The sequence below is a fragment of the Rhamphochromis longiceps genome, linkage group LG8 (assembly GCF_057381845.1).
Source record: "Rhamphochromis longiceps isolate RC_006_pf linkage group LG8, R_longiceps_female_GT1.1, whole genome shotgun sequence".
In the NCBI taxonomy this organism is placed as follows: Eukaryota; Metazoa; Chordata; class Actinopteri; order Cichliformes; family Cichlidae; genus Rhamphochromis; species Rhamphochromis longiceps.
Window position 1 is genome coordinate 22,921,479 of NC_140564.1, and position 12,223 is coordinate 22,933,701.

Consider the following 12,223-nt stretch of genomic DNA (forward strand, 5'->3'; position numbering starts at 1 on the left):
AAGTTAGGACACTTGGATGCTATTTGTTGGATCCAGGCCCAGATTTCCTCAGCTGGGAAGAGATTTGACCTCTAATCTTAAGTCTATCACCTCTTTAGAACTGAACCTGCGTAAAGCATCATCCATATGGTTGATTGTCTCACTTTAACCTCAGCAGAAAGCCTGGAAATTATAATGTAAATATTAAACTCAACAAATCCAGTACAGTGTATGGGTAACTACTTCATACTCCTGTCATGTCGCTATCTATGTGCTGGTGTCCTGTAAAGCAGCCCTGATGTCCTCTCCCTTAAAATTACTAGTTATTACTACACCGTTAAATGAAGCTGCCTAGCTCTAAATTTCCAGACACTATTGGCTGCATCAGCATCTGCTAAAATTTCAAGAAAGGACTTCTTTAATAGGAAGTCAATGTTTAGCAAGAGAGACACAACTGCGAGGGTGGGAACTATATTGAGTATCTTAGAAGGAATGCTTGCATGAGGTGTGTACATGTATGAAAAAGTGTACTTGTGTTGTTCATGTTGTGGGGACATAAATTTGCATTCACACGTTGTTAGGCAAGTAGGAGTTCTGGTTCAATTTAGGGTAAATCTTCTGGAAGTGAGTGCTCGCTGTGAGTTGTAATGTCCTCCGAAGTTATGAAAACACGACTTTGCATGTGTGCGTGTGTTTGTGAATGTGGGTGACCAGTGACGGAGGAGATAGGCAAGGGTGTGATGTACTTTTAGATACTCAACGTGTTAGATAGAAGTGACCATGTGCCATTAGTGCGAAAAACCGAGGCGAAAAAAAGTAAAGAGAAGAGAAAGGTGAGGAAAAAAGTGATATGCCGGGAGGAGAAAGTGCTGTGTGGGAAAAAAAAAAAAGGAGAGAGAGAAAGAAATATGCGATGAGTGTGTGATTAAAGAAAATAGGAGCTGTGAGGGAGAGTTTGTGTAAGTTTGTGTGTGGGATGAAGTAAAGATGGGTAAAAAGGCAGGGAGGAGAGGAGAAGAACAAAAAGAAGTGAACATGCCAGAGTAGGAGAGGAGATGGAGGGAAAGAGAGGAGAAAGGAGCAGAGGAGCGAGGGCAATGAGCTGGATTGAATACCATCTGACAGGTCCAGCTGGGAGTTTGCCCACCCTGCAGCACCGCAAAACCCCTCAATATGGAGGCCAATTACTGCTGCCCGTGTGACCGTGGCATGGCAGCATCAGAGACGCAACCCTCCTCCTCGCCTCTCCTTTCCCTCTTCCTCTGCCCCCCTCCTCCCCTTCTCATTTCCTCACACTCCCCCCCCAAAAAAAATAAAAAACACTCCCACCATCTGTGCAGAGTGACAACAACCTCTATAGCCTACCATGCACAACACAGACTGTACACTGCACACACAGACACACACACACACAGGCACTTGGGGCAAACACACACATCAAACATGACAAATCCTCACTGATGGGCTCTGTGTGCTTTCATACTCACCATCAAGTGTGTGAGTGGTTGGGTATCAGTGTGTTTGAGTTGTGTGTGCATCTTTTTTTTTCGAGGTCTGATACTTTTACACTTGCATTTTAAAAAGAAAAATAATAAATGTAATAATCCTGCAACACACAAAGACAGTCAGCCATGCACATGGGTATCCATGCTGTACCCAGTCACACAGACTTGCACACAACACTATTGTTCTGCAGATGCAGTGGAATTTCACCCCATGCCAGCTTCATCTCTTTTCACAGAGCTGGGCGTGGCGCTCAGGCTGGCAGGGTGGTAATGGTGGGAGGGGGCACGGTGGCTAAATATGATGCAGTGCCCACTGCAGTGGAGGTGAGTGCAGAATTTAGCCAGGAATAAAAAGATCAAGGATGAAAAATTAAAAGACACATTTTTTTTTGTTCTTGTGCCTTCTCTTCAACTGTTGGGGAGTAAGTGACAAAACATGTTGCATATTATATAGAGCTCTCTCTCTATGTGTCACACACACACACACACACACACACACACTGGGCCCCACAGAAGCTCTCCAGTGAGTGATCCTGGTGTGCTGCAATGGGGACTTTGTCACTCTTCTTTTAATAGCACTAAGTTATTTTAAGCCTGATTTATTTGTGCCTTCCGCATGTCTCTCTCTCTCTCCTCTAACGCACAAACACTCTATGCTATGACACTGATTAGTCCCATTAAACCATTAAATACATTTTCGAGATTAATCCCAATACAATTAATCCGGTAAATGTTTACCTAATCTGATAAATGGGAGTAAAGCGGTCCAGATGGAGATCTGTGTAGGCTCCCGTAAGCCTGGGACTACCTTGTGACCTGTTTGCAGTGTCGCGAGTGTTGTGTGGTGTCCGGCGACTTTAGCGAATCGCCAAATTGGAGCTCTGAGCTGGATTATTTAATTACAGTAATTGCACGGTATTTTATAAACACTCATTTGAACAATTACGCCTAAACGCGATACCAGAGAAATTATTTTTTTGGTCATTAGTAATGTCACTTAACCCGATTTGTCATAGATTTGTCCAGAAATACCACGTGTAGCTACGATAATGTAAGATGTAAAATATATTTTATTAAGATCTGGCAAATCTGACTTGAAACCCGTAATGATAAATAATTAATCGGGTAATTGCTTTAGACCGAGGCCCATAGTCGTATGGGTGTCAGTGGAACACTGTTCAAGGGCTAATTTGACATTTATAATGATTATAATAATGATATTATTATTATTTGTTTTTATTTTCTGAATGCCCCTGGACCCACAGGTGAGTTTAAAGGGTTAAAAGTCATGCACTATTTAAAGGAATGCTGCAGGAGGGACTAACGGGAGATGAAACGGACACCTCTTTAACCCAGTTCAGTGTCCGATTAGTTTCACGCTCGGTCTCTCTGCAGTCTCCTTCAAAAGTGCACGACCGGGGGAAAAGGGTCCCTTTCTGCGCGGGGCACTCAGCCTCCTTTAACGGCGGAGAATAATGAACAGATGCTGAGTGAATTAGGAAAGAAATACTGGGTCCCTCCCACAAGGGCCACTTTGGCAGGGGCCGCCTGGCTGCCACGTGGCGCAGCTGGCACCCGGGTTGGTGATGGTGGGCTCTAGTAGTCTCTGGCTTTACTGGTGCTCAGACATTTAGCGACTTGGCACTGAGCTCAGCCATCAAATCCACTGCCAACCGACACCCTCCTCGCTAAAAGAAGTCCACCACCGAACTGTCAGGTTACAGCGGAAAATAAAGTAAAAAATGCACCCTCTCACCTTGCCCTCTGAGACCTGCCCTTCACCCGGGAAGAATAGTGGTCAACTGGTGAGAGGGGATGCCGGAAATATCAGGTGGTGATCACTTTTTCCCCCCAAGATTGTTTTATGCAACCTAATTTTATCTAATGCAAAACATTAAAAATATACGTCCGTGTGGCCACACTCGCTTTCAGGCATGCAGCCACTTGTAGGATACAAGCGTTCAAGGGACATAGAGGTTTCCTTTTCTTTCTAATGCTGGCTAATTAATATATAATCTAAGAGTTTCCCAAATTAAGAAGCTTTTCGTTACTTGAATTAATCAAAATTGTTTTCTGGAAATTGTTTTTGCGGTTTTTTTACGCACTCGTGGGCAGCACCACATAATAAATATTAAACGCCGGATGCAAAAGAAAAGATGCAAACCCCAAATTACGATTTTTTAAAATCACTTTGATATCAAATATTTCTTAGCGTGCAAATGCTTTTAACCATGTTTAGGTTAAGTTAGTTTATAGTTGAGCGCACGCATAATACAAAACTGCGCGATTTTCCCTTCAAAAGTAGAAATAAATAAATGAATAAATAAAATTTTGTTTATGGGTTAGATCCGTTTAGTAAACATTAAAGTAAAATAAATTACAATAAATTAATCATTTAAATTCCTAAAAAAACATCAAGCTCGTCATCTGAGAACTTTCTCCGACCAAAAATGGCCTTTTAACCCATGTTTGCTTGTCTGCCCTTCCACGATCACCAAAACTGCGGCCCTGCCAAAACCTTTCAAAACTGTGCATTTTCTGTATTTATACAGGATATATGTTACTACTATGTATCATTTATGTTGGTGGTTTAGACTTTACGCGTGCAGGTGTGTGTGCATGTCTATTCTGGCACGGACTTGATCTTCAGGGGAACGGGCCACTGACTCACCTGATTTTGCACCTGCACATCTCTTTCACCGTTTTAGGACGTCAGATGGGCTTTTTTTTTATGGTAAAATGTAATTAAATTAAAATGCAAAAATAAAATTCTTACAGCACCGAATCGATGTTTTTGCAGTGCAAATCTTTTTTTACGTACATTTTTGCTGACATTTTTTTCTTTTTTGCTTGTGTTAGTGCTTGGATGGGACCGTTTCCACCCTGCGGTGCCCGGTACTGATTTCCCCTGGATGTCCAGAGCAACATATGGGACCCAGGGCACTGGTCCAAAGATGGTGGCTGCTTTCTCCAGTGATATGAGAAATCACCAAAAATACGATCTCGACCACACATGATTAAACTGTGAACTATTCGCTCAAACGTGGTTTAAAGCGAGCATTAAAAACTTTACCAATAACTTATTTGTGGTCAGTGTTAATATTAATATTATTGTTTTGCATTAAGTAAGTGTTGTGAATCTTTAATAAGGTCATTCTATTATTTAAGCTGTTGGACAAATACACTCACCTGAGAATCAAACCACGGTGGCGTGACAGGGCCCAGATCCATGCGCAGTGTGCTGGAAAAGAGAATCGCTAATCTGAATGCCAGGCGCTCAGTTTCTGCAGACCACTTGTTCTTCCTCCTACGCTCTGCATTCAGGGGCCTTTAAACTATATCCATCTTGAACGGATCCCTTACATTCCATTGTTGTGAATTTAAAACCGTGGAGTTTAAAAAAAGAAGAATAAGGAGGAAAAAACGCAACCCACAAAATAAAAAGATGGAAGCCAAAAAAGATGTGGCACGATTTTATCGCTAAACACTTGAGGGTTTCCTTAAGGTTGCCGTGTGAACTGCTAAAAATAAAATAAAATAAAATGTGTTTAAAAAGCAACACATCTCAAGTATATTATCCGCATATTTGATTTGGCAACGACGTCTTTTCCTAGCGCAACTCTCCCCGTTTTCTGGGCTTGAGAGCCGCACTAGGATTACACTGGCTTGTGCCCCCCTCCCCTGTGGCTGGGTTACATATCGCCTCAAAGAATTGGCCTCAGATTTAGCATTACATACTTGCCATTTAGCAGGGTACATCACTCCTTATGGATGATAATTCTGTTCCAGGCCTCTTCAAAGTTCAAGGATGCATCCTGCTAGGAAGGCAGGAGAATGTGCCTTTAATGAGTGCACATTATGGCACAGTGAAATACAGCCCAATTTATTCTTGTTTCTTTTTCTTTTTACTCAAAGTGCTGTTTCAGTTTGTGTAACAGGTTTGTTTGATTTCTATACCTGTTTATCGTAGCCTTTACTTTACAGTGCGCATGCGTAGAGGCTGTTACAAGTGGTTGTTAACCTAATTAACCCACGCCTTCAGCAGTCCAGATTTTCTAACTATCAGCTGTGTTCAAAATGTTTTTGTTCGTTGGATATTTTGGGACCTAAAAGCCAGGGTCACAGGCTTCACTCCAAAATTTAATGATTTTCCTTTCTGCGTTTGATTCTAATAAGCTGTTGTCTAGCAACGTACATAAATTCTTAATTTATAAAGCAGAGATCAACTACACATTGGCATTGAGCTGAGATAAAAGGCTTTTAGCCTGCTGCTCTAATCTGTCTACTGTAAATCTTTCACTGCCCTGAGAGCGAGTGAGCTGTAGGACCTGTGTATTCTGCGAAAAGCGACTTTAATGTGTTGTTTACAGGGTTGGCTGACCACAGGGAAAATTTGCACCTAGTTATATTAAAAAATATTACTGAGTTACAACCGTTAAGTGCTATTTTTTTTTATTTTTTTTTATTTTCAAGGAACCTTTTTTATGAATTATTTTCATGATATATTGCAGTAACTGAATGAAAGCTCCCCTAGTAAAGAAAGAAGATTTGTTCGCTCATTTCAGACGATTAGAAAACACTTTTTTATTTTAAGTCGTTTGAGTCATAACATGTTTCATGTTGGCCTATACATTGTTTATGTCAGTTGCACTCATTCTGCATACAGGATAATACTGGACACACTTTGATATGATGTACAACAGTATAGGGATGACATCAGTAGAATACAGAAGATAATCAAAAGACTCTTTCTGCCACCTCCATCACCTCCCTTTAGAGACTCTTCTTGTTTCCCAAACAATATTAAACATTATAGGATTGTCATTAGAATGTCAATAAGCCTGATTGGACCGTAGTATGGAATCAATTGTGGAAAAAGGCATTGAGATCCTCGTATGGGGGCGCCCTGTCGTGGTGCAAGTGTACGTCGTGGAATGGTGGAATGTTTTCTGAGTGCGCACCACCACTGCGCGTACCCGAAGGCCCAAAGGGTATGCTGTGGCTGGGTCGAGAAGTGGTCAGTCCAGAGTAGTGCACAGAGTAATGATAGTTCCTGTCAGTCTCAGAGGACTCCTGCTGCCTCCCGGAGAGTCCGCCGTTCAGGCACACGGGAGGGCTGTGCTGGCCTTCGTAGTCCGGGCTGCTGTAGTCAGGGGACGTGCCTCCAGGCGGGTACACGGCCTCGTATCCAGAGCCGTAGGAGTGGCTTCGCAAGTTGAGAGCACCGGTTCCAGGCTGGTAATGAGGGCTGGAGAGGCGCGAACACCGGTACGAGTAGGGATGGACCGAGAAAGGAGAACTCGGCATGTGGAATCGGGCTCCGTCTGAACACTGTTCAGTTAGGAAGTTCCTGGTGTTGAGCTGCAGGCAGCCTGCCACCAGATTGGTGGTGGGCTGGGACAGGCCTTTGCACAACATCTGCACGTAGGTCACCACATCTGGACGCTTTCCGTTGCGTAAAATCTCCCCGAGGGCTAATATGTAATTCTTGGCCAGCCTCAGAGTCTCGATCTTGGAGAGTTTTTGGGTTTTTGAATAGCAGGGCACCACCTTGCGCAGGTTGTCCAGCGCGGAATTCAAGTCGTGCATGCGCATGCGCTCCCGAGCGTTTGCCTTTACCCGACGCATCTTGGAGCGCTCCACGCGAGCCGCCGTCATCTTACGTTTCTTTGGGCCGCGCTTCTTGGGTTTGTCCCCGCTGTTCTCATCCCCACACTCCTCTTCCTCGGCCTCCTCGTCCTCATCATCGTCGCCGGCCATCTCAGACTCAGCTCGACTGCTGCCTTCCAGTGGCTCGTCCAGCTCGTCCTCCTCGAGGTGGCAGGGCTCGTGGTCATCTTCCTTGGCTTTGGAGTCCTCGACCTCATTGTCCTCCACCCAGTCGGCTGCGAGCCTCTGGACGTCTGGCAGCACCTCGCTGAACAGACGGCTCAACATTGTGGCATGCAACCTGCAAGACAGACAAACAGCGCTTCAGCCTGGCTGTTGGGCGCCCTGCTTTTTACGCACCAACAAGCACGCATTGCAAAAAAAATCTCCGGTGAGCCCTCATAGGGTCGTAGCTTCTAGACGTCCCTAATCTTAAGAAAGAAACAAAAAAAACAGTTATTATTCGCTAATTATTTTATAAGCAGTGAGAGTGCCCTGTGGCTTATATCACCGAGTTTTGCGTTGAACGTCAAGGCTTCTTCAGACTGAAATCCACCAAGCAGGGTATCCCAGCTGTTCCACAGTGGGTTACATCTTTGTTTGAAAAAGAGACAACCTAGAGCTATAGAGCTATGACAGTTTGTAAAATTATCCCATCACCTAGGGTTCAAAATTCTACAAGACAGGTTATCTATATGCCATGAAATATTGTTCAATTGCTAAACAAAAAAAAACTGTCATCTTTTGTGTAAAAAAAATAAATGCATACATTTAATATTTATTTCAATTTGAATCAATTTAGTTTCACATTGTGCTTAACCAAATTGGCCGTATAAAATTGCTCGTCACGAAAACTTAATGTTTCCACCTTTTAAAAAAAATTATAGCAAAAACATATTTATGGGAGATTCTCTTAATAAAAACTTTATAATTTAGTACTATCTTTTTTTTAAGAAAATCAGATGCATTTGGTTTATTCTTCAGGCAAGTAACCGTGTAGGCCACTGTTCGGCCTCAGCATGTGCTTCGATCTGTTCCCTCCAGCAGCACGGCGCAGACTGGCCTGCTTCTGCTGAATCCCCAAGGGGCTCACTGGGGTGCGGGTCCCTCCTCTGTCCAATAAATTACCAACTTGGAGGAATTCCATTACACACCGGCCGCACACAGGACCAAGGGAGCAAACAGATTTTTGTTAAAAATTACATTTTTAAAATACACCTTTTTCTATTTTTTTTAATCTTAATCGTGAAAAAAAATTAGATATATGCGTTTAACTTATAACATCCAGATAGTGTAAAAATGAAATGCACCAGAACCTCAGTAAACTCTCTGCGGGTTCATGAACCCTGTTTGGCACACCTTCGCAGATCACGCAGGCTACAGATAAATCCTCATCTGAGGACTTTAGTTTGTCTGGACTTAATAAATAAATAAATCATAGATTTGTGAGCGAAAATTAGAGTATGTTTTCATACTGACCTTGACTGTTTGTTTTTTTAAATAATTCTATCAATACCTTTCTTTTCCGTCAGAGATTCCAGCCCGATCAAAGCTCTTTTTAAGTTACACAAATCTAGCTTTTAATTAAATTTCTCCTCATAATTTATTTATTTATTTTTTTCTGAAACCAACTTAGTCAAAATGTAAATCCTCTCCGAATTCATGTCACCACATTCACCGACGACACGGGTTAAATAGACAAGTTCTGTGCTAAAATTAAATGTAAAGATATTATAAAAGCTGCCACATCCACAGATCTCCTCAGGTTCTCACTACCCTGAGCTCAGCTGTGCGTTTGGTGTCCAAGGGCGTATTTTTTATCTAATCTTGTAAGCACAATGTAATTAATGCCTACCAATACCTTGTCAATTAGCCTATGTATCTCTGTGGAGAATACTACCCCCACAGTGCTCTGACGTGAATCATGCAAGAGCACACACAAACACACACACACACACACACACACACACACACACACGCACACACACACATGCTGCTCATTTTCTAAGACAATAAAATGCAAATTATGAATGCCAAAAGTGACAAGTAGAACCTATCTCTTGAGGGTCAGTGTGGATTTATTTAAACGAAATCTATGAAACACAGCATGATCGATGTCCTCCGATAATAAAAACATTAATATATATATATATATAACAAAAATGAAAAAGCCTTAAAAAAAAGATTACAAGCCCAATCTGATCATATCGCTTGCGATACAATGATCAAAAAGAGCCAGGAAAACTGCACCCTTCTTCCAAAACAGGTTTAAAGCATTACATTATCTCAATCTGGCATCGAAACCCAAATTACCCTCCCCTAACCGTGGCTGTAAGAGACATCAGCACAAAGACAAAAACAAATCTGGATCATTATCTGATAGTCTACTGACTAGAATTGTGCAACCTACCTCCGTGGTGGAGCTCAGTGACGGGGCAAAGCGGGTTTGTTTACACCATCTCTCTCCGGGTGGGCATCACATCCACACGCCCTGCACGGATGCTTGTGCGAGCGAGGCGCTGCGTTCTGCTCTCACACCTCTCTCTCCTCTCCTGCCACCCTGCTCTGTCTGCTGCTGCTATCCTCAGCCCAAACGCGAGGAGGGAGCCGTGTGGCACCTCAGAGGCAGGACTGGGTGGGTTACATACCAGCTCTGATGCCAGGCCCATATGGCTGGCACGTCATTGGCAAGAGCCATCACATGAGAGCCGGTGATTGACATGCGGCCGCATTCACAGAGACTGGCTTCCCCTGGGGGAGAGGGACTCGCCATCTGTCACTGAGCTGAAAGAGAAAATGGAATAAGGAGAGGATGGCACAAAAAAAAGAAACGTAGGATTCAGGCTGCTTCTCTTAACCTCCATCTTTGGGGAAAATTGGGTTAATCTCGTATAGAAGATGTAGGAAAATCCCCTTATAGCATTAATTGTAATATACATGTAATAGCATTCATATAGTTGGCTGCGCCACAACAAATATCCCCAGCGAGGAGATCTAAAATGAGCTGTGTAGGATAAGAAAATCATGATGATGGAAATCATCCACATATGGGAACATTTTGGAAGTATTTCAGTGAAACAGTATATTGGCCCAAAAAAACAAACAGCAACTGAACTCATCCCCGATTCCATCAACAGAAACTTGAGCAAACCAGCGTGCCCACACCCCACACAAAGGTCTGGGATGAGTAAGTTGCCGTTCATACAGATCAGAGTCAGAGTGCAATTGCCTAAACGAATCAGTTAAACTGAGCTTAGCAAGGCGTCTTGGTTTGGGTTGCCAGGACTGGCACAGGTGCCAGCGGCCGGACTGACGCCAAAGGTGGCGAAGGCACAGATTGCAGAGAGGGGCCAGAAGATGGGGCAAGGCAAGAGGTAGAGAGAAGCAAGAACGAAAGGCGGGGTGGGTGGTGGGGAGGCTTATCAGCATCATCATCATCATCATGCTATTGAGCCTCACTCGACTGACCGCTGTGTAATTTGTGCATTCTCAGTGGAAAAACCAAAGTGCCTGACAGACAAGTATTTTTATTTTTTATTGTTTCACACATTTAAATCTCTGATAAAAGTCATACACGGGCACAAATGTGAATGGAGGTTAATGAGAGATATTATGTGCCATTTTCAGGAGTCCTTTGGGTTAATAACAAAAGCTCAAACCCAATAAGAAGAATTTCATGCTATTTTTCTTTCACTATTAAATGCCAAACATACACTTACATCAAATGGACATTTAAATAATGAAGACACGTCATGCATATCATCATATCATTACATTATCCTACAGGCAAAAGGAGAGTTCGAGATTCTCGGTTTTAGGAGTCACCAAAGGCGTCATGTCACAGCTCAGATTAAAAGTAAGAACTAAATGAACAAATAAATGCATTTTCCCCTCCGCTGTGATTGAAAAGGTTTAAAACCTGGAGAAGAGTATTGTATAGTATTGTTTATTCTATATCTGCCTTGAGTTATTATATTTAAAGAGGAAAATGAAGAGATTAGGAGAAGCTTTAAAGTTAATTTGACCTCATATGTCCTGAACTGCCAAGCCTTTGGTTCTATCAATCTTATAAACATCTATATTTTACGGCTCGGTTCACATATCACTGAAATTCTCAGTGACTACTCTTTCCACAGTTATGTGTGGGTGACACCTGCTGGAAATAGAAAGCAAATACACGACGTCCTCGGTAAAATATAATAAAATTACGCATTTTCAGCTTTTCCAAAAGAGGATGGAACGACGTTTTTAATTTAGAGTGTGTTGTAAATAAACACAGCCAAATAATTACCTTCTTCAGCAGAAGTAAATCTGTGGATATTTGCATCATGTTTTATTGCTTTGAGGTTTTGTGAAATATATTGAAATATTCATATTTTTAAATATTGCAAATAAATATTCTTGTTATTTCAATACTTTGAACTATAAATGTAAAAATTTAAATATCGCTCTGTGCAAACGTCAGTCATAAGAAATTAGAAATGGCTGCTTTTTCTTAGCAGTTGTCGCCACCTTCTGGTGGTTTCAGTAACTACACAGTGCCACACAGGAACGCTCACATATATGATCTGTTGTGGATTCTACATTACATTTATAATAACACAATAATCTTATAAATATTTCACCTTCAGCTCTGCTCATTTTTGTGCTGTGTCGTGAGTTTGGACTATCATATATTTACTTGCATTCAAACCTCCCCTCAGTGAAGTGATTTCTTTACTTTTGGCCATAAGATGGTGCTGACTTGTCATCCCAGTGTTGCTTGGTGTCACGTGTTGTTGAAAGTGCTCGCAAACATACATTATGTTTTCAAGGACGACAGACGAACTGAAACGGAGCTGAGCCACAGATGGGCTCTTTTAAAATGTCCAAGGTGGCGAGCTCTTTTATCTGCAGACCTCGCCCAGCAGGCCTGAGTTTGCTGTCATTAGCAACTCTTCTTGAAGCTGGCAGATGTCCAGAGCTTTTCTCAAGTCCAGTACTTCAGTAGAGGGTGAACCCTTGGGCTTGTGGCAAGTGGGATCAACCATGGGGCCCTCTGCTTACAGGGGCATCTGGTTCGTTTTCCAATATACACACAATATACACCA

At 42.4% G+C, this 12,223-nt stretch overlaps 1 protein-coding gene across 1 annotated transcript; it reads right to left on the minus strand.

Moving 5' to 3' along the window:
• Window positions 1-6,347: 6,347 nt before the first annotated feature.
• Window positions 6,348-7,421, minus strand: LOC146663688 (neurogenic differentiation factor 2-like). Its single transcript, XM_085415300.1, has one exon. The coding sequence runs from the start codon at window positions 7,419-7,421 to the stop codon at window positions 6,348-6,350; it is 1,074 nt and encodes a 357-aa protein (XP_085271426.1).
• Between the last annotated feature and the right edge of the window lie 4,802 nt (window positions 7,422-12,223).

What these genes read in the sequence shown, in the direction of transcription:
- LOC146663688 (XM_085415300.1), bottom strand. Translation starts at nt 7,421, where the DNA reads ATGTTGAGCCGTCTGTTCAGCGAGGTGCTGCCAGACGTCCAGAGGCTC.